General features: G+C 38.3%; 1 protein-coding gene across 1 annotated transcript; it reads left to right on the top strand.

The window, feature by feature from the left end:
• Nucleotides 1-1643: 1643 nt before the first annotated feature.
• chrna11 (cholinergic receptor, nicotinic, alpha 11) lies at nucleotides 1644-26856 on the top strand. Its single transcript, XM_079828751.1, has 10 exons — nucleotides 1644-1834; nucleotides 5570-5709; nucleotides 6092-6136; nucleotides 6646-6755; nucleotides 7770-7849; nucleotides 15591-15758; nucleotides 19157-19351; nucleotides 22610-22696; nucleotides 23472-23581; nucleotides 25768-26856. The coding sequence occupies exons 1-10, from the start codon at nucleotides 1783-1785 to the stop codon at nucleotides 26548-26550; spliced, it is 1770 nt and encodes a 589-aa protein (XP_079684877.1). The 5' UTR covers nucleotides 1644-1782; the 3' UTR covers nucleotides 26551-26856.

Below are 26856 nucleotides of genomic sequence, written 5' to 3' on the forward strand. Positions count from 1 at the left end.
ATTAGGCTATTATATGCAAACATAAACCTTAGTTACATACACGTTTAAGCGCTTTGCGTATAAAATTAATATTATTGTTCAAACAGAAAAGATGTTTAGACTTTAATTGATTTGTTTGGCAAGTGTCCTCAAAGTGTTGGTCGCCTCAGCCATTATGACAGTAACTTAGTTGAAAGAGAAAACAGACGGACCATTTACGGCAAACGTTGTGTGTTATATTAAAACTAATTAATTTACTTTATCTCATTTAGGGTCAAAAAGTGGGCTACAACGTTTTTGGTCAACACAAACGTTTGTATAATGATGAAATAGCCTATCGCTGATGAAGATATTGACAGGTTTTGTTGTTGTTGTGGCAATTAAGACCTTTACTTTTCTTTGTATTTTTCCTATTCTGTGCTGATATATATATATATATATATATATATATATATATATATATATATATATATATATATATATATATATATATATATATATATATATATATATATATATATATATATATATATATTCTATTTAAACTGATTTCTACTTTAATATAGATACTTTAAAATAAATGTAGTTTATTTCTGTGATAAAGCTGCATTTTCAGCATCATTAGCCTACTCCAGTCTTCAGTGTCACATGATCCTTCAGAAATCATTCTAATATGCTGATTTGCTGCTCAAGAAACATTTCTGATTATTATCAATGTTGAAAACAGTTGCTGCTTAATATTTTTGTGGAAACCGTAATGATCAGGATTCTGTGATAGACAGAAACTTCAAAAGAACAGCATTACAAAAATAAATAGAATTTGTTGTAACAATCTAAATGCCTTTACTGTCACTTTTGATCAATATATTGCGTCATAGCTGAATCAAAGTATTAATTTCTTTAAAAGAAATCCTACTGACCCCAAACATATAATGTAGCCTTTAATATAATATATAAATATAAAAATATGTATTATAATATTTAAAAGCGCTGTTTGTTGTTCATAACATATCCATCTATTACACAAGGGCTGTAGTGAAATTATAATGATCTCTAAATAAACTTTTGAAAAGAAAAACATTTTCCTCTGCATAACAAAAGTTTTTCTAGTGTGGCACTTTTCAATTCCTCTCGAGATCTCACTTTGAGAATGCATATGATTCAAGCAATGATGGAGAAGGAAAGTAGGACAAAGAGAGACTAAACAGTGGGAGATTAAACCGAATGTGATTATTTTAGGTAGACTGGAAGATCAGTTTCCCCCTTTTTTTGTCCTTGATCTTCCTGCCTTTGTATTCCTAATCCTTCTTCCCATTCATCTGTCCTTCTTAGGGAATCTCAGAGATTTGGGTGGAGAGAGAGAGAGCTGACTTGTGAGTCTCGAATCAGTCAGGTCTTTTTTTCCCCTTTTCTCTCACTCGCTGCATCACATTTGCAGACATCACTGGGTAAGCTCTCTCTCTCTCTCTCTCTCTCTCTCTCTCTCTCTCTCTCTCTCTCTCTCTCTCTCTCTCTCTCTCTCTCTCTCTCTCTCTCTCTCTCTCTCTCTCTCTCTCTCTCTCTCTCTCTCTCTCTCTCTCTCTCTCTCTCTCTCTCTCTCTCTCTCTCTCTCTCTCTCTCTCTCTCTCTCTCTCTCTTTCTCCCTCTCTCTCTCTTCCACATTTATTCTGTCCACTGCTTGCATCAAGTCAGCTCTTGCTTTCCTCTCCTCTCCTTCACTCCACCAGGATATTTCCTCCTCCTCTCTCCATATCCGAACATATTCCTGTTTTTCTGCCCTGCTTTTCCTTCATATCTCCTGGAATGTGGCACTCTTTGGCTTTCACTCTCTGTGGGATCTCCGCTTTGATCCAGGGTAGGTTCCTCACTATGTTCACATGCATGTAAGTATTTAATTCTGTGTGTGTATGATACAGTTATTCAGGAAACAGATGTAGACTTGAACGCAGGTGCACAGTTAAGAGAAAGCAGCTTACGATCTTGTTTTGTTTTCGGTTCTAGCATATGTGTGCTCTGTAAACCTGTTTGCCTTTTGGCTACCTCGTGCCCCCAGATGTTTCTTTTTTTTTTTTTTTTACCACTGTTGCAGTCGAGAGAGAGAAAAAGGGAAAAAATCAGATTGAATCAGAGGGAACAAGAGGGAGAATGAGACAAAATTGCTTTGCCATGAAGAATTAGAAGCTGCAATCATAAATTGCACCTTCTCTCCCCCCTCCCGTCTTTTCTCTCTCTCTCTCTCCCTCTCTCTCGTTCATTCCTCTAAACCCATGAGTACATAGACTGCATGGAGGTGACAGAGGCACAGAATGCATTTGTAGATCCAGTCCTCCGGTTGTTTTTTTTGGACATGTTGCTGCAGTGGAGAAGAAAGACTAAAGTGTGTGTGTGTTGCCATGGAAAGCCTCTCTCTATTTTATCTTTCATTCTTTCCCCCTCTTTTCACCTGTCTGTCGTAAAGCAGAACTTTTATTTGGGTTGTCGGTCTCACACCAGGTCATCTGGATTCATTTCACGTACATTCTCTTGATATTGAATTCTCTTTAATGTCACATCACAGAACATTCATGTATCTTTCACGGTTGCAGAAGATGAAGTGTTTCGATAGAAATTACATAGGAATCTGTTGACTTTTCTAATCTTAGACTCCTTATTCTGACTTTAAATGAATTTGAGTTCCTCTGACCAGTCGACAGATATTATTGAAGCTTTAACCCTTCCTTTTACCATCAATTATTCATGCACTTTTCAGAAAGGTACACTGTAAAAAGTGATCAGTCGACTTAACTTTTCCACATAACTTAATTTTTTCAATTGCGCATGAAGTTTATTCACCTCACTTTTTTAAGTTAAGTCAACTGATCACTTTTTACAGTGTTACTGGTGCTCATTTTTGTAATGTTGCTTCTGTTTAAACGCACTGTAGGCAAGTAAAAGACATCAAAACAAACAAAATTGTATACAAAGACAGAGAGTCTTTGCATGTGAAAATCTATTAATCTTTTCCCTCTTTTTGACCACTAAAATTTTTTACATTTTTCAAGAACGGTGCTTCCATTTTATAATAGTTTTTCTAAGAAAATATTATGCTGTATCAACCTGATAGTTTAATGTTATTTTTTTGTCAATTATATTTATATGTTATTAAAAATAATCATCCGTATCAGAGTCTGTCAGATCCCAAACAGAACATTTGCTCTATATATCTGCATATTCACAGTGTTTTGTGTGAGTTTTGAGTTGAAATTCAAACTAAAAATATTTATTTTATGCCTTCATGTGATCAGTTTTTGCCTGTGAGTGAAGAATGATTATAAAATTCAAGAGATGCAATTCGAAAGCAATAAATACCTTCACCTTAAAGTGTCACCTTAAGAGTTTTGATGAAGAAAACCTTGTAATATAATTCCCAGAGAAATAGACATGGTGAAGGAACATTTTAACTATTCAATTTAATTATCCTCAAATATAAATATTTTCTTGAGTCTAATTACCCTTCTTGATTGAGTGTCAAGTCATTGGTGAACACGTGGCCCGTGCACCCTCACTGAATATACACATTTGATGTTTTATTTGAAAAGTGAAGGTTCAAATGTGTAGGTGTATAGATGCAGATGTGTAGGTGGGCGGACGGCGGAGCATGCTTGTCTAATTCTGGCAATCACTTAACCTCACTCCTGTAAACAATGCTTATGGCTCCACCTATATTTCTATTTATTTCTTAACCTTAGTAATTATGCAGCTGAGGGGTTTTCGGATTGTGTGGATATGTCCTGCAGATGCTTTAGGGAAAACCTGTCATACGTTGCTTTATACTTTTGAACAACACAGAATCGCCCTGAAGGATGTTTCATGTCAGTAATGCTACAACAAGCTCTATATAATACCTTCATCGCTGCTAGTGGTCATAGTCCGTTGAGAATGCCGGTGGGAATCTGTTAATATTAAACCTGTTGTTATTGCTGGAGGCTGGCACTGCTTTTCTTGTGTGAATGAGAGTAATAAATTCAAGAGCGGGTCCATTCTTGCTTTTAACCGTATGCTAAGTTTAATCTCTTCCATTTAGTCATACATTATCCGCACATGCCACGCACATACATATTCTTCACACTGCTTTTAAACCTCATTTCTGAGGCTAGAGTTTTTTTTCAACTCTAGTCCTTCACTGATATATTTCTTGAGAATTTACAACAGCAAATGTTAAGCTAAAAGCTAACAAAACTAATTATCAAATGGGAAAGTTTACACCTCTATGATTTATCTTCAGACCAGTTTCTATTATTGTTCAGTCTATCTATCTATCTATCTATCTATCTATCTATCTATCTATCTATCTATCTATCTATCTATCTATCTATCTATCTATCTATCTATCTATCTATCTATCTATCTATCTATCTATCTATCTATCTATCTATCTATCTATCTATCTATCTATCTATCTATCTATCTATCTATCTATCTATCTATCTATCTATCTATCTATCTATCTATCTATCTATCTATCTATCTGTCTGTCTGTCTGTCTGTCTGTCTGTCTGTCTGTCTGTCTGTCTGTCTGTCTGTCTGTCTGTCTGTCTGTCTGTCTGTCTGTCTACACGATCAGGCATAACATTATGACCACCTTCCTAGTATTGTGTCGGTCCCTCTTTTGCTGCCAAAACAGCCCTGGCCCATCGAGGCATGGACTCCACTAGACCCCTGAAGGTGTGCTGTGGTATCCTGGCACCAAGATGTTAGCAGCAGATCCTTTAAGTCCTGTAAGATACGAGGTAGGGCCTCCATGGATCTGTCTTGTTTGTTCAGCACATCCCACAGATGCTCGATTGAATTGAGATCTGGCAAATTTGGAGGCCAAGTCAACACCTTAAACTCGTTGTTGTGCTCCTCAAACCATTCCTGAACCATTTTTGCTTTGTGGCAGGGCGCATTATCCTGCTGAAAGAGAAATACCGGAAATACAGTTTCCATGAAAGGGTGTACATGGTCTGCAACAATTCTTAGGTAGGTGGTATGTGTCAAAGTAACATCCACATGGATGGCAGGACCTAAGGTTTCGCATTACACTGCATACAGTAGCTTGTCTGTTTGATTGGACCACATGGGCCAGCTTTCGTCCACGCGTGCATCAATGAGCCATGGCCGCCCATGACCCTGTCGCCAGTTCACCACTGTTCCTTCTTTGGACCACTTTTGATAGACACTGACCACTGGAACACCCCACAAGAGCTGCATTTTTTGAGATGCTCTGACCCAGTCGTCTAGCATCACAATTTGGCCCTTGTCAAACTCGCTCAAGTCCTTACGCTTGCCCATTTTTCCTGCTTCTAACACATCAACTTTGAGGACAAAATGTTCACTTGCTGCCTAATATATCCCACCCACTAACAGGTGCCGTGATGAAGATATAATCACTGTTATTCACTTCACCTGTCAGTGGGCATAATGTTATGCCTGATCGGTGTATCTATCTGGATCTGTCTGTCATCATCATACTAACTGTCTCTCTGTATGTGTCTTGACTCAGTGAACTGATGTGTTGATTTGAAGTCTCTGTTCTGGGTGGTATAGTACATTCATGTCTTTCTGTCAGTGTCTGTGCAAGGTCCATACCAGCGGACCCTGTTGAAAAACCTCCTGAAGGATTATAACCGCATGGAGAGGCCTGTTGCCAACGATTCTCAACCTCTTACTGTCTTTCTGTCTATGAGCTTGATACAGATCATGGATGTGGTACGTCACACTTTTTTCTCAGTCTTCCTTAGTGTTTTTTGGAGTATGGCTATCTGGTAGGGAAGCCAAGGTGTATTTTATCTAGTTAGTCTTGTATAAATCCATATGCAATATACTTCTCAAATGCTGTCCTTGCTGCTTTCTGAGCCTGTCTGAAATTAGATTTTTATCTGGTTCTGGATGTTTCATGAAATCTGTTATCCGTTTGTTTCACTTTGTTTTCCTTTTTCTTGTCACCACCAACATATTAATGTTCTTTGTCTAAAATTTGGCTTTGTCTGACTGACTCCCTAAGTGGTATTTACAGTTGTCATTCTGTGACATTCATCTTTAAGCTCACAATGGATTTTAAACTCGCTCTAAACCTTTTTTGCCCATACAGGATGAGAAAAATCAAGTACTGACCTCCAATATCTGGCTTAACATGGTAAGCCACATATTAGTAAACGTTTGCTTAACTAATTGACCTAATATATCTACCAATGACATCAGTTGTTCTAGGTTCAGTACAAGTTCTGCTCAATTGATAGCATTTGTGGCATAATGTTAATGTGAAAACAAATTCATTTCCATTTGTCATCCCTTTTCTTTAAAAAAGCAAAAATCTGGGTTACAGTAAGGCACTTACAAAGGAAGTGAATGGGGCCAAGCCCTAAATACTAAATACTTGCGTCACAAAACAAATCACTTATTATCCTTTTCTATTACAACTTTGTTGAAATGACAACATTACTGTGAGAATGTCTGTAAAAAAATATTGAAACAGCTTTAAAACTCAAATAATACACACATTTTAACAGAGGAATTTATAAGTACTATAAAAACTCCAGTGGCCACGAGTCAAAATATGTATTTTTGTGGTAATCAAAATGTAAATCCCACTTATTTAGTATATGAACATGTGTTGAAATGGTTCTTTCTGTATTTATTCCTCAGCACTGGTATGATCATTACCTGCAATGGAACCAATCTGAATATCCAGGTGTCAAAAACCTTCGCTTCACCACAGACCAAGTGTGGACGCCAGACATCCTGCTGTACAATAGGTAAGCATTTATATTTATGAAACAATACTTTTTTTTCTCGTTATTATTGCATTGAATAGTATTATTATTTCCCTGTAAGGCTTTGCTTTGATCTTTTAAGGGAATGAAAACCTGCCCAAATACTGTGAAACATTTTTATCTTTGTCTTGTATTCTGAATATTTCTCATTTGTAAGTCGCTTCGGGGGGGAAAAGTGTTTGCTAAATGAAATGAAGTATATGGTGTGTCCCTCAACGAGATGTAAAGTAATAGATCTGAAACCCAGTAATTACAGTGATCATGCAGGCACACACTTCAGAATAAGAAGAGATGATACATTCAGCTGCAACATCAAAAATGGCAACCCGGCGTGTGCTTGGGTAAAGAATCCTAGGGAATCAGAATCAGCAGACGTAGGTTTGTGTGCGTGTGATTGAGGATTGCGGTATTGGAGCCATAATTCAAACTGTGAGGCTAAACAGAAGAGCAACTACAGATCAATGAACTGAAAATTTGGTCCTTGGGCAAAAGCAGATAGTTTAGTCGAAGAGCTGGTGTCCAAACAGCCTATTAACATCCTTCGCTGTAGACTTTCCGGGTTTTTTTTTTTTCATTCGGAGCTGATTCACTTGGGAGCTTGCTGCTTAGTTGTACATTAAATTTAATCATGGCCTTAAGCTAATTTTTGAAAGGCACATTATTCATTCATTCATAGTTATAACCTTATGAACCGCAGGAATCTTTTCACATATTTAGTTTTCACTTTGAGTTAATCAGAGCCCTAAATCTGATGACTGCCTAAATTTGCATCAAGATTCTGTCCTTATTACTGGGTCTGACTGTTAATCGTGTCTTTGTCTTTGGATATTGAATGTGAACATTGATGTTTGGAAATCTGGCCTTCCTGATCCCTGCCCCTCTCATCCAGTCCCAATAATTCCCTGTCCTTTCCATACTATTTGCATCAACTTAACATAAAAAGGCAAACTATTAAACATAAATGTCTAAAAATATCCCCCCTCTCTTCGTTTGCAGTGCAGATGACAAGTTTGACTCCACCTTCAAGTCGAATATTGTAGTGAACTCCAGTGGCTACTGCAACTACTTGCCTCCAGGTCAGTGTGAACGCTTATGCTTAAGGTTTATGTCCCATATAATGATAAAAGCAATAGTAAGCTGCGGTTCATAACACAAAAACACCAGTGGCATTCAAAGTAAAGCGTTAAGCTATAAAATGATTTTTGCATGGAAATGAACTTCGAAAGGAAGTAGGAAAAGGTCATCTGGTTTATGGGAAGTGCAACAGTTGAAGCACACATGAATATAATATTGTCGGTAGAAGTGCACGTATTTTGTGAAGCCGTTTAAGTATTAAAGAGTTCTCTGCATGCCGAGAAGGGAAATCAAAGAACCCTCTTTCATGTTCCATAGTAAATGATGGTTCATGGGTCATCAATTTATAGATTTGCACATCAGAAACAGGGACGTTTATGGTGCAAAAGGAAATAGGGAGTTCATGAATTATGTTACAGCTACTTTATTTCCTCTGAGGGCAAGTAGTGCTTAAGAATATGCATTGCAAATGCATATTGCGTTTATTTTTGGAAAACTGAACGAGAACGAGAATTTCCCTTTGATGAAAATATATGCATTGGTATGTTTAAACACAGGCTGAAGCAATAACATGGTTTCTCCAGTCACGCGATTCTTCAGCTTGTGTCTGTGAAGAAAAACATCTCTCTTACATTTCTCTCTCTTACACACACATGCAGATTCATACACAACAACTCACTCAGCAATGAAGCCGGAGTCTTTAAATAACCATCAGAGTCACTGCAGATGCAAACAAACACATTCGCTATCTCAAGCAGATCGTGCCCCAATGGCTCGTATTTTCTCCTCACGCTGATTTCATTGTAATTTAACGCTGCCTTTCTCTTCCTTGCATTAAAGTCATCCAGTCCCTCAGTAGCAAACAGAAATCAAATGCATTTTTGAAGTCAAGTCAGGCAGAGAGATGAGGAGAGGAAATGAGCGGGGAGGAAAAAGACTGACAGAAATAGAGACATAAATAGTGTTTTTCCAGAAATATGTTTATTCATTGTTGGCTTGTGGGTGTGAACAGATTTTGGTAATCCAGTGTTCTGGGCAGATGCCAAGGACGCACACGAAGACAAAGTCTGATGGAAAATAAAGCTTTGTTTATTTGCTGCAACTGTTTGTCCTGGCGACTGTGTCAGTCAGTGATATTATAGACATGGATGCTGATGAGTACATACTTACAATGAAAGGTGTTACAGCATCTGCAAATCTACCACATATTTATAAATGTACATACAGTGGCAAGAAAAAGTATGTGAAACGCTTCCAGAATCTGTGAAAATGGGAATCATTTTATTGTCCACAAGACAAAAAATAGCTGAATTTATTAAAATGACCCCGATCAAAAGTTTATGAACCATTGATTCTCAGTGCTGTGTGTCGTTCCCTGGATAATCCACGGCTGTTTTTGTTTTGTTTTGTGATGGTTGTTCATGAGTCCCTTGTTTGCCCTGAGCAGTTAAACTGCCCAATGTCCTTCAGAAATTGAGGGACTCAAACACAACTATTAAAAAAAGGTTTAATCATGCATGGAGTCCACATTTGGGGACAGTTCATTTAACTCCATTTAGGGTTAATTTATCATGGTAATTTTCTCCAAACCACTTGAGGGCAGTGTCAGTAGATTGACAGCAATATTGTAACAATAGCTACCGTCTTATATTCCAAATATTCATTGCTTGATGACATCATTAATCCAAGATGGCTGACAGCGATAGCCATGTGCCAAATGCCCAAGGCATATCTGTGAAAAACGTTTATACAAGGAGGTCAATTGAGCTAAAAAAAACATTATTATGTACAGTAAAGTATGATGAATATGTTAGTATTTTATAAACTGAAATTTAAAGTAAAATGTAGTTTTATTCACCAAAAACTGTCCACGTATGTGGACGTCATACAACAGTGGAGTCAGATTGCATAAAGTCTGATTTCTGTAACCTGCTAATATATCTGTTCTATTTGCAAATATGTTTTGAATTGTCTTATATTGTAATAAAACAGACATTTAACAAATATATCAACATAAATAACCATTCAAAATTACATATTACGGCATTAAATGGCAACTTTACACATACATACTGAGAAAGATTTGCATTTTGTTGTCTAAATAGGGACAGCATAGGTCAATCACTCAGTACAGAATAATATAGAATATATCCCAGAGGACAGTGGAAGTGACAGTGAAAGCAGTGATGAAGAGTATGTGCCAGCAAAGCCCAGTCCATATAGGTTTCCGCATATAACTACCATTATAGTTCCTGCAATATGTTTTTTATAGTTGTTATATTGCAATATTAATGTTTTTAATAACAGAGCTGATATACATAGCATAACATGACGTAATAAAAACACAATGTTCCATATTGTCATCTATGGCTTTTTGTCCCATTTTACGCCTTTTTTGCATGGTGTCCACATACGTGGACAGTAAAATAATTTTTAAATAAAACTGAATTTTGTAAAAATGAAAATGGTTTTAAATTTTTCATATTAAAGTAATAAAAAGAATCTTAAAAAAAATCGAAATAATGTTTTCCATAATTCATGCATGAAAGGGTTAAACATTCACTTATGCTTCAGAAGGAAACACGACACATTAAGAGCCGGGGGGTGCAAACCTAAGCAGTGCTGCCATGTTCTTTTTAGAGAGAAGAGGTTTCGTCCTGGCAACCCTTCCAAACATTCCATACTTTTATGGTCATTTTCTAATTGTACTGTCATGGACATTAACATTTAACATGTTAACTGAGGCCTGTAGAGTCTGAGGTGTAGCTCTTGGATTGTCTGCAATTTCTCTGAGCATTACACGGTCTGATCTTGAGGTGAAGATTGGTGTCTGTTTTGAATGTCTTCCACTTGTGTTGTGAATAATCTTCCTCACTGTAGAATGATGGACTTTAAATTGTTTGGAAATGGCCATATTACCCTTCCCAGATTGATGGCAGCAACAATTGCTTCTGTAAGATCATTGCTGATGTCTTTCCTCCTTGGCATTGTGTTAACACATGAATGCTCCAGACCAGCAAACTGCCAAAACGTCTACCTTTATAGAGGTGATCACACTTGCTGGTGATCAATTAATCAAAGACATTTGATTTGCAGTGCCTGACCGTTACTTACCCTCTTAATTCTTATATGAAAACAGTAGGGGTTGTCCTTTAGTTTGTCACCCATGGCTTTTCCATTTTGGCCTAGGTTTTGCTATATAAAAATAATGACATGGTGTGATATGTCATGTGTTGTTGTTCATCTGAGTTTTTATTTTCCAAATTCTTTTGTAAAATATTTTCCAAAAGTCCTGCCATGGACCAGATGATTTTTTATTATGACCTTGGAATTCAATCGGGTGTCAATCTTTTTTACATGACTGTATGTATATATACAAATTGCTTGTTATTTTTTATATAGTACTTTCCTGAATAAGATGTTACATATAGCCCACATAACAAAAAATGGCTGAATTTATTAAAACGATCCCGTTCAAAAGTTAATCTGGTCAATGTTCTTCAGAAAAATCCTTCAGGTCCTGCAAAATTTTCAGTTGTCCAGCATCTTTTGCATATTTGTACCCTTTCCAGCAATGACTGTATGATTTTGAGATCCGTCTTTTCACAATGAGGACAATTGAGGGACTCAAACACAACTTCTAAAAATTCCTTCTGGAGCATCAGTAACCTCTTGTGTTTGAGTCCCTCAATTGCCCTGAGTGTGAAAATATGGATTAATTGCTGTGCTTAATTGTCATGCATATAATGCAAGTTCTTATTTTATTTTCTTTCATTTTAAATTTGGAATGAAATGTGACCTGACCATGTTGACATTTATCATGATTACTCAGTACTCTCAGTATTTCTCAGATTTTGAATGATATGAACACGACTACTATAAGTGTGCAGTGGATCAGAGACTCATTTAGAATGATCTGCAATGAGTGCAAAGTACATTTCAGAGTAGATCACGCTAGTCTAATATTGACTCATGAGCATTTTGCTGGCGTTCCTGTTGGTACTGACAGGAAATGCCCTGTAGGGCTGGTGACTCATATTCCTGACAGAAAGCGAACTACAGTGCCTGCATGTGTGTATTACACATAGTTGGGATGTGTATTTGGTGCAGTTTGTTTATTTTTGCCATACAAAGTAGGGTTTGATCAGGTAGAATCCTGTAGAATTACCATGTTATTAAAAAAATGTGGTGGAGACCAGTGAAACACTTAAAAATATTATAGATTACATATGACCCCAGACATATGGAAATGTGATTAGCAGGTGTATAAGAGCTCATAACAGGTTTTTGGCATGCACTGGCTGCTTCACTCAGCTAGAGGTTTCTGCTCTTCCCTGCATCATCTCATCCAATATTTTTCACAATCTTTACTGCTTGCCCCATGCCTCTCATCTAAAGAATCCATTAAGCGGGAGTGGGTTTGCTAGCTCGCTAGCCGTTATTGATTAGCTTTTAGGATTAGTCACCTGGTTCCCTGGAGTCGAAGCCGTCGACATGGAAAAGAAAGGCAGCAAAAATCCAGCGGAGATCGGAGATGCTTAGACTGAGCTGTGTTTAAGTCCGGTATCGATTTAGATTTAGACTGATTTGAAAAAATGACCATTGTACTCTTGAGCGTGCCGTAAACTGCCCTGGATAAGATTTCTGTCAAGGTACCAGAGGAGGTTTTTATATATGGTAGAGGGGGTCCAGTTAGCAAAGACAAAAGTGAATGTCAGTTTAAATGCTGAGTAATTCTCAGTGGAATGATATTTGTGGATGGGAAACCTTTGGAAATGCAACATTGGCTAATTTTTATAAGTGAGTCACACACTGGCCCCCTCCACTTCATTTCACTGTCAGCGGATACTAGGCATATTTTAGCTTGTGCCTACTACACAGTTTTGTTTTTTTTCCCGGAAGGAAGAATAATTTTCTTGCAAATGCATTAGGACTGGCATTGGATCCTAGCCACATGGAAGACCCCAGTTCCATAAGTAGGCCTAAATGTAATTAGTGATGCTTTATAAGGCAAATTGCTCATACTTAGGGATTTAAATAGAAAAGCTAAACTTAGTCATATAAATTGAGACTTTATGCAGTTTGTTGAGAAGAGTTGTGCTACTCAACAAAAATTAACTTCTCTGACAACAAAAATGAAAAATGTTTTGCTCACCAGCCACTGTGGCTAGTGGGTTTCCAAAGTTACTAGCCAATTATCATTTTCACTGGCCACAATTTTGACATTGATACCACGGGGAAAAACTGCCATATATATATATAATATATATATATATATATATATATATATATATATATATATATATATATATATATATATATATATATATATATATATATATATATATATATATATATATATATATATATATATATATATATATATATATATATATATATGTATGTATATATGTTTAATATTATCTCATATTATCTCACTGTGGCTAGTGGGTTTCCAAAGTTACTAGCCAATTATCATTTTCACTGGCCACAATTTTGACATTGATACCACGGGGAAAAACTGCCATATATATATATATATATATATATATATATATATATATATATATATATATATATATATATATATATATATATATATATATATATATATATATATATATATATATATGTATGTATATATGTTTAATATTATCTCATAATTTGGCAACAGGTATATTAGGCTGGTGTCACTTTAAGACCTGACATACGGATCCATTATACTGTTACACATGCGTTTTCTTTCTGTTTACATTCACATAACTGACTGTGCTTACGTGAATACTCGCCAAGACCGGCATTTTGACTTTATTTTGTGTGTATTTGACTGTTTAAGCGCACTAAGCAACGAAATCTCACTTTGGGTTTGAACACAAAATCGAATAAAATAAAAAAAAATCTAGTAAAATAATGCTTAATATGCACAACCCCACACCGAAATATATACTATCTCATATCTTCCTTTCTTAAGAATGACTTCAGTGCCGTTCTTTGTTCTTTTCTCAAAGAAAAGCTTAAGTCCAAGTCTTCCAGAGTCGCGGCCAAAGCTGATTCGAAAGACCGCTGTTCGCCAGCTTCTTTGTTTACAAGTAGCACGTGGAACCGCCACAACTCTGCTGTCATTATGTTAAGCCCGCCCACCGACTCTATACACGATGTGATTGGCCTGACCAGAGTTTGGTTTTTCCAGCTTGCAAGCCAACGGAGAATTGCTAGACTACCCTGGCTGCAAATTACATTTGCTGCCGCTAGGGTGCGTCTAGATTTCTAGGCTCTATATGATGAGCATATAGAAGAAATTTGCTCTCGTTCTTTCTTTGGTAAGAAGTGATGAAGTTTGTGGCTTACGATTGTGGTATGATCAGGCCAAACTGGGAATTGAGTTCCTGGGACCATTTTCAGAAGACTTTCTGGTCTTCATCTGGACCAGAGATTAAAGGGGAACTTGTGTCTCATATCAGATGCCCAGATCAGAGGTGAATTATTTAGGAACTTTCTGAAGCAGTGTAGATCAGTTTGAAGAGATTTGTGGATTGGGTCAGTACAGCAGAACGTTATGTATGACCTGAAAAATATCACTTTCTTTTGGGAGATCATTGTTTCTTCGTTTTCCTTCTTTTTCTCAGCTCTGGAAACTATTTTTCAAACGCAATGTATTTAGCAAAGTCAGGGTACCGAACAGCATGTTCTGTTTTTTTACCTTTGAAATGCACTTGTCTTTGAAATATTCATTCAATACTAGAGGTGTTTGCTAAGGCAAGCAAGCATCACTATTATCACGATATGTGCTACAGACATGAAAGATACATGAGCTATGTATGTGCAATTAGTTTGGTAAGTGATTGAAATCAGGATGAGCTCTTTTTAGGGCCATTAAGTAACCAGCTAGCAATCACTCTGAACACTTAGCAACTGAAAAGTATAAGTGCTGCAGCTTGCAGTTTGTCAGTTGTTCTTCAATAATCTCATTCAAGCACAAGTACTGTTCACTTACACATCTGTGGTGATTCGGTCCTTATGTTTTTTAATATGTTTGCTGCCTGAGAATCACTTATTCAGAACAGACCGTAAATGGTTCATGGCGTGCTGATCTGGGTAAATTTGCAGGACTGTTCAATCAGTGTTCAGAGCCAACATAAGCCCTATTGAGCTTCCCTTTTCCAACTTCTGTTCCATCTCAAGTGTGATTTTCTTCAATAAATATGTAAGTGTACGATTAGGAAGCTCTTTGAGGTGGTGGCTTCGACTACTGTGCGGTATAAAATAAATTACACTTATTACCATTCTCATCCATATCTGTCATAATTCTCATTTTCAGTATTCAAAATGGCTTATTTGCAAGCTGTTTGAAACAATAATGAGTTTATCTGCCTATATTGCTTTATTTAAACTTGAGTGAGTCTATTTAGTTAGTGATATGATTCATTTAGCTGGTGTCTGTGCGTGTGTGTAATAATAATGAGAGTGTCAGCCTGGGTATTTGTACGGTGCATAAAGGTCTTTATGTAATGGTGTTTCCTACGGCTCTGCCGTTTCTGAATGTGTATCTTTTAACTGTCTGGTTTTACTCCAGTGAAAAGGTCAATTGGATTCAATTTGGAGTTGGTTACCGCAATACGGTGCTGATGAAGAAGCAGTGTGGCATTTCGAGGCAGTACATTCTTCAGGCAGTTTGAATGCTGATACTGGATCAGAGTTAAAAGCATAAATATGTTTTGCTCTTATTTGTTCTCTTCACCCCAGGTATCTTCATGAGCACCTGTAACGTGGACGTACGCTGGTTTCCATTTGACATCCAGAAGTGCGAGCTTAAATTCGGCTCGTGGACGTTTGACGGATGGCTGCTGGATCTCCAGATGAATGATGCTGATATCTCTGGCTACATGCCCAACGGAGAATGGGACCTTGTGGGTGAGTGAGAACAGACAACATCTCCTGTAAACTTCTTACGATCAAGCGAACATAACGCCCACAGGCAGATTATGATGTGCGCTTTGTGTTGCTGTAGTAACTGACAATGACTCAAGCAGTGAGAGGTCAGTTTGGCAGCTTCATGTTTAAATGGTTAAAATGCACACTGCATATTTTTTTAAAGTGTAAATGTTTTTAGTAGAACTCACAGGCCTGAGAATAACTCTTACCTCCTATATGGAACAGAAATCTGCCTTAAAATAAAAAAAGAAAATATCCAGCCCTTGTTAAATTCATCTCCGTTCATATTCATTGATAGTCCATCCGATGAGCCTGTAAGTGTTCAAATTATTGTAATTAAATTGAGTGCATAAGAGGAAGCGGACTGGAAAAACATCTCTCACGGCACAGTTCTGTCTCTTACTGACCATTTTCTGTTTTGCCTCATTGCGCAATTCTCTATTTTGCTTCTGTCTTGCTGTGCACATCTGTAAAATCATGCCAGTCACACTCTTGAACTTTTCTTCGAAGACCCCTGTGGTGGTTTCTTTAAAGACCCCCTGTCTATGTGGTGTTGTTAATGTGCTTTAAGACAAACCATGTGCAAATACATAAGTCAACACCATTGCTTAAAACTGAAGTGAACCAAAGGCAGTCTCAAAAATGTGGTTTAAAAATCGCTGATGTTTCTTACATCACAAACTACCGTGTAACCAATCACGTCAACGTGCAGGGCAGGCGGGCTTTAACAAATCATCATTACTGTGCTGCAAAGCAGGGGAGTCTCAAGAGAAGCCAGATTATCCTGGTCTATTTTTCTGTTGATATGAAAAATCGGGTACATTTAGCAATATAGGGGGTGAATTATGTATATGATGTATATTACGATGTTATAATGAACTATATGCCTTTCTCCACTGATGTTCTAAGTTGTTCAAAGCGTTTCTAAGGATACTGATTTTTAGAAGGCAGGCTGAGATGGCGAACGGCAACGGGAAATTGGTTTGTGTAACATTATTAACACCTTATTAGCTGTTTGATAACGTAGTCAAGCAAAAGGCTAATCATATTCATTACCGTTATGTGTCCGACGTTTTAAAGAGGGATATCATTGTGCAGCGTTTACCTCAGTAAAGTTGACCAAATGGATCTCTGAGCTGCTGTGAGTGGAGGCCTGTGAATCCATTCAGCGGATCTCTGGGTCTGGCGGTAGCACTTTTAGCATAGCTTAGCATAGATCATTGAATCTGATTAGACCGTTAGCATCTCGCTCAAAAAATGACCAAAGACTTTCAATATTTTTCCTATTTAAAACTTGACTCTTCTGTAGTTACATTGTGTACTAAGACTGACGGAAAATGAAAAGTTGTGATTTTCTAGACCAATATGGCTAGGAACTATACTCTCATTCCTGCGTAATAATCAAGGAACTTTGCTGCCGTACCATGGGTGCAGCGGCGCAATGATATTACGCAGCATCTGAAAATAGTCCCCAGCACGCTCCCTGTGCAAGCAGGTTGTCACGTTGATTATGTTGATGGAAGTTAGCCTATTTTCAGGCGTTGTGCGTAATATCATTGCAACGTTGCACACATGGTACGGCAACAAAGTTCCTTGATTATTACGCAGAAATAGTGATCCTGCCCACATTGCAAGCGGGCCCCTGGTGAAGAAGTGACTACGTAGGATCCTGCGATACTCACATTTCAAATGAAATGCGCTGGTTTGAGATTCGAAATCACACATTATTCACACTCTACTGCTTACTGTCGACCATTTCGTACTATATATCAGAGCATGTGAGTGCTCAATATTCCTCTCTATGCCAACATGTTCCACAATTCACTCTAAAATGTGAATTGATTTCATTAAAAGTAGCGATTTAAAGCTTTCTTTAGACGTATGTTTCATGTTTGTGTCATAAGTATTCACTGAGCTTCAGTTAATTTTTCAGACGTGTTTCAGAAAGATTTTTACAGAGACAGCTGAAAGCGCACCCTGTTTATTTTCTTTATTTTACAAAAGCACTTCTATGTATGGCCAAAAACATACATATCCATATCCATATCCATATCCATATGATCAGATCAGACGCTTTTTTCACCGCTGTCATATTTGTTGTGTACAGACGGAGCCCCGCACATGACGTGCAAGAAAAAAAAATTGTGTGCACGATTTACTAATTCATTCCCTCGATTTGCTAAATCGTGTGGACGATTTACAACTTCGTTCCCTCGACTTGCTAAACCGTCCACATGATTTACTAATTTGTTTCCTCTATTTATAAATCATGCGCACGATTTAGCAAATTGCGGGAACGAATGAGTAAATCGTGCACACAATCTATAAATCGAGGGAACAAATTAGTCAATCGTACACACGATTTATCCTATTTTTTTCCTGCATGTCATGTGCGGGGCTCTGTAGTTGTGTGTATTTGTTATTGAGAGAAAAGCGCGCAGAACATATTCATATATTCATCTAAACGGCACTCTTAGCAGTGTGTATGTCGTCGGGATGTTCATTAACAGTATAACGCTGCGAAGGTATTTCTTTTTACCCCAAAGTAAAGTACGATCAATAATTTTGCAGTGTGTGTGTTGAGATACACATGCAAAGAGAGCTGTTCAATTTAAAATGAGAAACTGATTTTAGTTGGTCTAAATTAAGTAGCTTAGGTTAGGCACACAAATTCTAGACATGAGCTCAGTGTGTGTGTGTGTTTGTATGTGTTTCATAACTGCAGCCGAAGGGGCCCGTCGTAACAGCCTGCACTGGGGCCCCACATTACGCCAAGTTACGCCACTGAACTGGCCCCTGGTTAATGCAGGCAGGTAGACCACCTTGGCTAAGCTGATGATTCAAAGGAATAGTTCACACAAAAATGAAACTTCTGTCATTTACTCACCATCATGTTTGTATGAGTTTTTTCTCATCTGCGGATCATAAAAGGTACATTTTTGAAGAACAACATTGGTTCTTCTATCCCTCGGGACGAAACAGAATAGATGTTAAACCAGCAATGGCACCATATTTGAGTCTTTTTCTCACGCAAAGCTTTTCTTTTAGTGGTTTCTCCCTTAGTTTTGCTTTCATACTTTCACGTTCATGAGAGGCTATAGAGGACAGCATAAAAGAAGTTCTCTAATGATGTTCATACAAAAGCGGGATGCTCAGTCTCAGGGAAGAACTTGCCTCTGGCTGGCATCTGCTGATTAGGATGTTTTTTTCCTAGTAGATCAAAGGTGGAAGAGCAGCATCGGCTGCTCTTGAGGACAACAGCTTCTCTTTGAACATGAGACCAATCCACAGAAAAACAAGCACACACACGTGTTCTTTTTATACCTTCATCATTATATAGCTACTCATTGTTCTCCTCACATGCTGTGTCTAATCAGGTGTGCCGGGCTCAAGAAGCGAGCTGTACTATGACTGCTGTAAGGAACCCTATCCAGATGTGACGTTTGTGGTGACCATGCGTAGGCGGACGCTCTACTACGCCTTGAATCTTCTTGTTCCCTGTGTCCTCCTTTCATCCATGACCTTGCTTATCTTCCTACTGCCTGCCGACTCCGGAGAGAAGATCTCACTAGGTATTATGAAAGAAAGAGATTATCTGTATGTTTCATAAATAAACATGGTTGATTTAGAAGAAGAATATGTTTGAATATCCATAGCCTTGCCAAGGTGTAGTCACATAATGGAGAGTAGGGACATGCAACAGAAAATGTGTGGGTGCTCATTTCAAAGACATCGCCTGATTGTGTCATGTCAAATGATCTCTTGGTTCACATCAAGGGCTCTTATCCATCTTTTTTTCACCCTCTGTCAAGAGACCTTTACCATCAAAAAACATATAGTTCAAAAGAGAAAAAAAGCCATCTGAGATAGAATGGAAGGAACTTTAGACATGACTGTCAGGAAATGTGAAGAGGCGTGAACTGAAGGGTATTCACAATATATTTAAGTGGAGAAGCAAAAAGACAGAAGCTTAAAGCAACCAAAGTGAAAGGAAATGAGGCAGTTTCCTCAATTCAAGAATGCGTATCACTGCAAGCACGGTGAAGGGAAGTGCTTTGCTGTACACTCATATGGGCAATTAATCTATTGATGTAATTAAAGCAGGGATGAGTCAATGTGTGTGAGAGAGAAAGAGAAAGAATGCATTGCACTTTCCAGGAACCAGGCCTGCAATATTGAAACATCTTTGATTGACAAAGTTTCAGAGCCTAGTTTTAGGACAGACTTAAAAAATAAAATATATAATAAAAGGTATAATCCACCCAAACATGAAAATTACTCACCCTCATGTTGTTCTAAACATGAATGGGAAAAAAAAAAAAATATATTTTGGAGAATGTTGGGAACCAAACCGTTTTGGTTGCCATTGATATATCCATTACATCCATTATATGGATAAAAAAACACAAAGGAAATCAATGGAAACCATCTTTTATGTTCCACAGAAGAAAAAATCCATACAGGTTTGGAACAACATAAGGTTGTTTGGAATATCCCTTTAAGAAACAATAACCTCCTCTACCTCAAATTGATAAGTGTTTGGGATAGAAAACGCAATGTTAATTTAATTTATTATATTTATTATTTTGCTTTACACCAGTTCAATGAATCAGTGTTTTTGAACAAATCGGATGAGTGAATGATTCAGCGACTCATTCATCCTCACAATGTAGTCTCATAGTCTCATTTGCCAGAGTATTTGTGACAATAATTTTATTGAGTGTTCATTATGCCAAGATAGCACTTATAAATCTGAGCAAAAACACATGTAAGAGGAGGGAGGTGGAGTGAGAGAGCGGAAGCAGATTTAAACAGCAGATAGAGATGGATGGATTGTGTGTGTGGTGAGAGAGGAGGGAGAGATGGATAGCAGCCGGAGAGGGAGGGAGATGACTTGAACTGAACTAAAGAGCAATTGAGGAAGAGAAATGGCCTGATGTAATTCACTTTATGTATCACTCCATCAAACCCTGCACTGCCGTCCAATCAGATCCAATCAAATTCTGTCAAGATGAGTTACATCCAATAAGAAGCTGTGTTTGGGCATCTTATGTAGTGCCAATGTCGCACATAACTAGAGATGCTGTATAACTATGCATTTATTTTAGTAAGCTGATATTGATTTTTCAGTGGCAGACGCTGATATCTAGACTGCAGGGTGGGAGATTTAATGCCTACTATATATATATATATACACAAATGTAAATGTATATATGTATATATATAATGCCATAAAAAGTCTTGGAGACACTAACCCCCGGTTTCACAGACAAGGCTTAAGCCTAGTCCCAGACTAAAATGCGTTTTTGAGCTGTTTTAAATTAAACTTGCGCTGATATATCTTAAAATATGTCAGTGCCATTGTTTTGTCTTAAGATGCACACAAGTAATGTTTGTTTTTAAGGTGCGTTTATAAAAGCTACTTAAAGGGATAGTTCACCCAAAAATGAAAATTACCCCATGATTTACTCCCCCTCAAGCCATCCTAGGTGTATATGACATTCTTCTCTCAGACGAATACAATCTGAGTTATATTAAAAAATGTCCTGGCTAATCCAAGCTTTATAATGGCAGTGAATGGCAGCCCAAAATTTGAAGCCCAAAAAAGTGTATCCATCCATTATAAAAGTAATCCATACGGCTCCGGGGGGTTAATAAAGGCCTTCTGAAGCGAATTGATAGGTTTGTGTAACAAAAATATCCATATTTAACATGTTATAAAGAAAAATATCTATCTTCCGGCGCACCGCCTTCCGTATTCAATTTATGAAGAAAGTGTAACGCCTTGCGCAGCTCAAAACGCTTGCTTCGTCAGACGTCATCGTCACGCTTTTTTCATAAATAAGGGGAAGGTGGTCCATCGGAAGCTATTTAATTTTAAAACTCAACAAAAACAAAAATCCATTGCTTCGCTTCAGAAAGCATTTATTAACCCCCTGGAGCCGTGTTAATTACTTTTATAATGGATTCATGCCCTTTTTTGGGCTTCAATTTTTGGGCTGTCATTCGCTGCCATTATAATGCTTGGATTAGCCAGGACATTTTTTATTATAACTCTGATTGTATTCGTCTGAAAGAAGGGTGAGTAAATCATGGGGTAATTTTCATTTTTGGGTGAACTATCCCTTTTAGCCTGGCTCCGCCCTCCTACGTACTTCCGTTCAATTAAAATTTTTCTTCAGTACTCCGTCTGGGATTGTGGTAGATTCTCTGGTTTTCTCCGGTCAAATTTTAACCGGTCCAATCAGTGAACAGAGGGAGTGGCTGAGAACGATGACGTTGATGTCGTGCGCTAGTTTGAGATGACATGCGTCACGACCAAATGTTAGCGATTGGTTATGGCAGATCCAGAGTGGCTCTGGGCAGATCCAATAGTTTTAAACTTCAACAGAGTACCCGTCTTCAAGGAAGTTAACGCTTGTCAATGGAGAGTGGCCAGACTCTCTGGACAAATGAAATGTACGAGAGTCTGGTAGGACCAGGCTACCTTTAATTGCCCTAATTAAACTAAGGCCTAATACTGGCTTAATCTAAGCCCTGTCTGTGAAACCAGGCCTAAATTTATGTTTCTGATTATCGAATGTTGTAGATGTGATTTATTGTAAATAAGAGATACAGAAACTATCTTAAATAAAATTCATTTCATACAGTTTAATGAACTTAATGAAAAGAAAAGAAACTATAAATGTGTAAAAACGGCCAAATATTGACCTTCTTGGACCAACAAATCAGTAAACAACTAATGTCTTAGCATTTGTGTAGAATTCATTATATGCAATTACATGTATATTTCATGAAGTCCATTTCTCTTTTTTTATACCCATTCACAGGTATTACTGTGCTACTCTCATTAACAGTCTTCATGTTGTTGGTGGCAGAGATCATGCCAGCAACCTCAGACTCCATCCCGCTAATAGGTAAAGCACGCAAGTCCATTTTCTTTTGCATATTTTAACGCACATATTTTTTCCTCTGTATTTTGTACAGTATATTTCAGAATGTGTCTGCCCCACTTAGTTCATTTGCAAATAAAAAACAGAGGGCTCTTTGAATATGCGAGCCTTTGAACTTAATGATATGTAAAATTTAGTGCATAAGGACGTATAGTTTGTGTGTGCAGATCCACACACTGCAGCACTGGAGTATAAATTGATCACTATTCTGTATCGTGGCCAAAAGCCCTGGTCTTGGCAACCATACGCTCGGCTTCTCATAGTAATTTGCAACATGAATCGTAAAAGACCGTTAACTGGAAATGATGGGCAGGTCAGGAGAGAGAAGCAGGAGAAACATAAAAATGAAACAGACCTAGACATAGAGATGATCCTCTGAGGAAAAAAAAAGCAATTCACCCCACATTCTCTTTTCCCATCCTCTGGTTTATAGGCCCTCAGAAGCCGCAAGGATGTAATCTGCAGAAATGCGTTTGCTGGAAGAGTGTTCACCCACCGCGCTTTGTCTCTTCTGTCTGCTTCCCCCTCTCCTTTATGATTGAGTTTTTATGGTTCACTCATCTGTTCCTCAGTCTCCTTTTCTTCCCTGCGTCACTCTTTTATAATCAAAGCCCCTTTTTTGTTACATTTGCCCTGATTTTTACTAGTATGACTGGATGATAAAAAGCTATAGAGAGTAATAAATGATAGGTTTATGCATACCATATTATCTTCCTTTCTCTCTTTGTCTCTCTCTTAGGGCAGTATTTTGCCAGTATAATGATCATTGTTGGAATGTCAGTTATTGCGACAGTGGTTGTGCTCCAATATCACCATCACGACCCCAACGGAGGGAACATGCCAAAATGGGTACGTCTACTCACACACAAACACATACACTGTGCCTGACAAATCCCCCCCCCCCCCCCCCTTTAAGCATGCAACAATGTCTCTCATGTCAGTTGCATTGAAAGCAGTAATTTACTTATTCAATGATAATAGAGATAAAGCCAACAGAAGGGGACTAAATGAGTAATTGGGATGCAGATGGATATAGATCTGCAATCTGTCCGCGCTGATGAATGACCGTATTTGACTGTATTCTGCAAGCCAATTAGCAGCTCAGCTGATGTGCCCCGGTCGTGCTGATCGAACCCCATTCGCTTACAAAGCCAAACGCAACAACAAGAGGAAGCTGACAGGTGTATTTACTCTGGGAGACTAACATCAATTCTGCATCAAAACAAGATTTTTACATGTTTCTGAAGAAAATGTGAGTGGTCTCAAGTGCCTATATGCACTTACCGATCAAAAATTTGGGGGTCGGTAAGATTTTTATATGTGTTTTGAAAGTCTCTCGCGTCACCAAGGCTGCATTTATTTGATTAAAAACAGGAATACTGCGTCACTTTTGGGAAGAATAAAAATCTCATCGACCCCAAACTCCCCAAAACTATGGGAATTTTTCATCACCAGACAAAAATTGCATGCCTCATTGCTTAGAAAAGTAACAGCACATTTTAGCCACACGAGCTGAGGATTAATAAAACAATAATAGTGTTGTGCTTGCCTTAGCACAACGTCCTAGGATCCTATCCAGGGATCAGCTTTTAGCAACATTCACACCCAATACTCGGCATGTGTAGTTATTGAAAATGTCCATCAGAGCCAGGACTCAAAAAGAAAACCCTCTTTCTCTGAACAACCTGGAAAAAGCAATGCTTTTAACAGCAATCATAGTTATCTAAAGAAATAAAAGAGATCCAGTTCAGAAGAAAATGCTAAAAGAGAAGGGTCAGGTGGAGAGTAATCGGGGAAAAAGATGTTTTTGCAACACTCGTCTAACCCTCAAGGGCTTCTAGACTTGTACTTATAGAAGAAAATAAAAGAGAAACGGATTCAAGGCTGTCTAGTCTTGAACCTGTTCTTTCATTGCATATATTCTGCAAGGTCTGTGAAACTGGACTAGTGGCACTAATTGTGTTTATGTAGCCAAACATGCATTGGCTTGCATTCGGTGATATTTTAATACTCCGTAATATGTGTGAAGGTGCCAAAGAAGGTCCTAGTTGCTTAAACTGCAGAATTTCTGAATGATAGCACTGCCAACCCCACTAGTCGTACATTTTGCCATGCTTTATGCCTCTCCTTGGCCAGGACTTGGCAGTACAACTAAATAATTCCAGCTTGTCACCTCTTTATTTCTCTCTGTGTCATAGTCCTTGCTGTCCTATGTTTTACAAACATATCTGTTTTACAACTCCAAAACTTCTCTTCTCTTGACTCAGCAGACGCTAGCTAGTGCTTGGAAAAAAATATAGCATGGATTATTTAGCTTTTTTTGTTTTGTTTTGTTCAGTCAGAGCTGTATCCTTTAGTTTTGACAGTACGTGTAGAGCATGTGCAATATATAGTTCAAAATGGCTTGACGCACTGCTGTGAAATGCTTGCTTTCTCATACATACATAAAATGATCAGCTTACACTTCATTGGAGGGGGTTTTTACTTTTAATATTCAAAGCTAATGTTGTTTACTGAGAAAACAGGATATGGGGGAAATCTGATTTCGTTTTAAAAGTTGGTTCCGTAGGGGAATAAGTAAGTTTGGAGATTTATATAAAGATAATATTCTTTTAGCCTGAGGGAAAAAATGTGGTATCTCCCGATCTCATTTTTTTTTATGTCTCCAATTACACCGTTTTATTAATTCAGCTTTAAATAAATAATCCGTACAGTATCCACAACAACTAACAACACTGAAACTAGTAGCCCTAAGAAACCCATATGGTACAGGACAGAAGGCTTTTACTTATCATACATTTTTGAATAAAGCATAAATAAGAATTCATTATAAAAGAGTAGCATGGTGTAAGGATTTAAAAACTATGTCTGATATAAAATATGACGTTTATTTTTTTACATTTATATACTTGCTGTCAGAATAAAAAGGTCGAATTTTAATGTTCAAAATGACAAAAAATAACAAAAAATGTTTATACAACACCATTACCCATTCTCTTTTACACATTTCTCCCTCTTCATCTTCCTTCTCTTAGGTTCAGGTAGTTTTGCTCCAGTGGGTGGCCTGGTTTTTGCGCATGAAGCGTCCAGGTGAGGGCGAAGACCCTGAGCGGCCTCCTTGTGCCCCCCACTTACGACGTTGCTCTTCAGGTTCCCAGAGCGGCAGCCTGCCAAACGCACCCGGTTCCGCCTCTGCAGATCTCCATCACCACCACACGTCCTCAACGCTCCACCCGCTTCATCCCCAGAGCCTCCTTCAAGCCGCCGCTGCTGCTGGGCACACCCACCATCTTCACAACCAGACCAACAGCGCCAACAACAACGGCAACCTGCTCTACATCGGGTTCTCCAGTCTGGACGAAGCTTCGCCGCCATCCTTGCTCGCAGAGTCTGTGCAGAGAAACAGCATGTCGGGCGGCCCACGTCCTGCATTGGTGTCGCCCCCAGCGGTAGGCTCCAGTCCGCCACCTCACCTGCCCTCACAGTTTTGCAGCCCTCCGCCGCCTCCCACCCCCAATCTGGAGGCCACGGGTTGTCCGAGCACGGTGTCCGGCGGTGGCGGAGGCTGTTCTTGCTCTGGGACCAGCAGCGGAGGAGACCCACAGCTTCAGGCTATTTTAGAAGAGATTCGCTTTGTTGCAGATAGGTTCCGTGGACAGGACGAGAACGAAAGTGTGGCCGAACAGTGGAAGTTTGCTGCAGCTGTAATTGACAGACTTTGTCTGGTGGCGTTCAGTGTTTTCAACATCATCTGCACCATCTCCATTCTTATGTCAGCCCCTAACTTTGTGGAGGCAGTTTCAAAGGACTTCATCTGATTGCTGTGTTGGAAGAGAACATGGATTCGGGAAACTTGGGTTTGACCGTAATTGGGAAGAATTTTTTCTCCTCAAAACAGTGACTCAGCTTTTTTTTCCCAAGACTGTGATTGGAATAATTCAGGATCCCAAGGTCTGAATCGAGAATGCTTCTGAATGGCTAATATCCTGGAGATTTAAGGCCCACTCAGACATCTCAGACTGAACTTTGTTGGTGGAACGCTAAAGACCTTCACCGAAAGGTGTTTGTAAATGAAAAAGGGGTTGGTTCGCTATATGGTAAAATGTTCGGCTATGGAATGAATG

This window comes from Gobio gobio, assembly GCF_949357685.1.
Source record: "Gobio gobio genome assembly, chromosome: 11".
Classification (NCBI taxonomy): Eukaryota; Metazoa; Chordata; class Actinopteri; order Cypriniformes; family Gobionidae; genus Gobio; species Gobio gobio.

Coding starts and splice junctions, on each gene's coding strand:
- chrna11 (XM_079828751.1), top strand. CDS start 1,783: ATGTGGCACTCTTTGGCTTTCACTCTCTGTGGGATCTCCGCTTTGATC. Junction 15,759..19,156: donor CGGAGAATGGGACCTTGTGG/GTGAGTGAGAAC, acceptor GTGTCTAATCAG/GTGTGCCGGGCTCAAGAAGC. Junction 23,582..25,767: donor GAGGGAACATGCCAAAATGG/GTACGTCTACTC, acceptor TCCTTCTCTTAG/GTTCAGGTAGTTTTGCTCCA.